The 1,201-nt window shown below is 43.3% G+C and overlaps 1 protein-coding gene across 1 annotated transcript; it reads left to right on the top strand.

Moving 5' to 3' along the window:
* Positions 1–280: 280 nt before the first annotated feature.
* On the top strand, positions 281–571 carry LOC147423400 (uncharacterized). The gene has a single exon (XM_086502181.1). It carries the CDS (start codon positions 281–283, stop codon positions 569–571), a length of 291 nt encoding a protein of 96 aa, XP_086358307.1.
* The last annotated feature ends 630 nt before the right edge of the window (positions 572–1,201 follow it).

The raw sequence follows: 1,201 nt of genomic DNA, 5'->3' as shown, positions 1-1,201 counted from the left end.
ACTTACACATGGTTGAGTTTTTTGTCTTTTTGGAGCACTTACTGATGGCATAGCAACATGCAGAAGCTCCTGTCAATGAAGATTGTGGAGACACTCTGGAGAACATGCTGGCATAAGCTAAAAGAAAGAGGCAAGGGTCAGCAAAGCAGAAAACTCTGTTCAACAAAACTCCTCCAGATGTTAGGAGTGGCGATGAAATTCCTTGCCCAGATGTTGAAATAGAAAGCATGCAAAGGATCCTGGCAAAGACCCTACTCTGCCTCTGGTAATTGACCTAACAATGATTGGTGATGAAGGCCCTGCTCCTGATACAGTTGCTGATGCAAGCCTAAACAGTGAAGTCCATGTTCATCGTGTGAGCATTGATGGTACCGTGCTTGCTCCTGATACAGTTGCTGATGCAAGCCTAAACAGTGAAGTCCCTGCTCATCGTGTGAGCGTTGATGGTAGTGTTGATGGCAGTGGGCCTGCTCCACAGCAAGTTCATCAAGCAAACCCGTTTGCTGATCACCCTAATACCACCAGCCAAGATCATGGTGCTGGTCTATTTTCCCCTGATGCATCTTTGTAAACTTTTTTGTTTCAAGGACATAATATGAATGCTATTCCAAGATATTTTTGCAAATATTTTGTTGTTTTTCCTCGCAATTAGTCAACTTATGTAGACAGTCTTGTGTATGTAGTAATTCATAAGGAAATAAACTTCATGCTAGTAGTATGTCCACCGTCAGAAATGAAGCCCAAGTCAAGGCCAAAAAAACTCGTGATAGATCACCCGTTTAAAAGGTGGAGACGGTACATGGCGCTCAAGCGGATGTACCACATCAGGTTGGCACATGTGTATGCATCCAGCTCATGTTCATGGGCTTTCCCAAATTGCAACGATCCGAGCAGGATGCTTGCATCAGCTGAGGAGAATTATCATGTTGTCCCAGAAAGTGTGCACAATGATCTTGGGGCTCTTATTTTGGATATGAATGGTCTTTTGATTCATAAAGTGGATCTGGAAGAAGATATGTTTTTCCCTACATGGAATCTACAATATGACGAGGTACTAGAGGAGAGGCCAAGAAGGATATACTTCCTTGTGCGGCCCGATGCAAGGCAGTTCTTATTGTGGGCAGCAACTCATTTCAATGTCTTCATTTGGAGCTTAGCCATGGAACATAATGTTGTAAATCATTTCCGTGAATGCTTTCCA

This window comes from Adiantum capillus-veneris, chromosome 26 (assembly GCF_014529385.1).
Source record: "Adiantum capillus-veneris isolate H3 chromosome 26, ASM1452938v2, whole genome shotgun sequence".
In the NCBI taxonomy this organism is placed as follows: Eukaryota; Viridiplantae; Streptophyta; class Polypodiopsida; order Polypodiales; family Pteridaceae; genus Adiantum; species Adiantum capillus-veneris.
Note: the sequence above shows the minus strand (reverse complement) of the source record. Positions and strands in the feature narration are given on the sequence as shown.

Excerpts from the sequence above, each read along its gene's own strand:
- LOC147423400 (XM_086502181.1), top strand. The coding sequence starts at position 281 with ATGATTGGTGATGAAGGCCCTGCTCCTGATACAGTTGCTGATGCAAGC.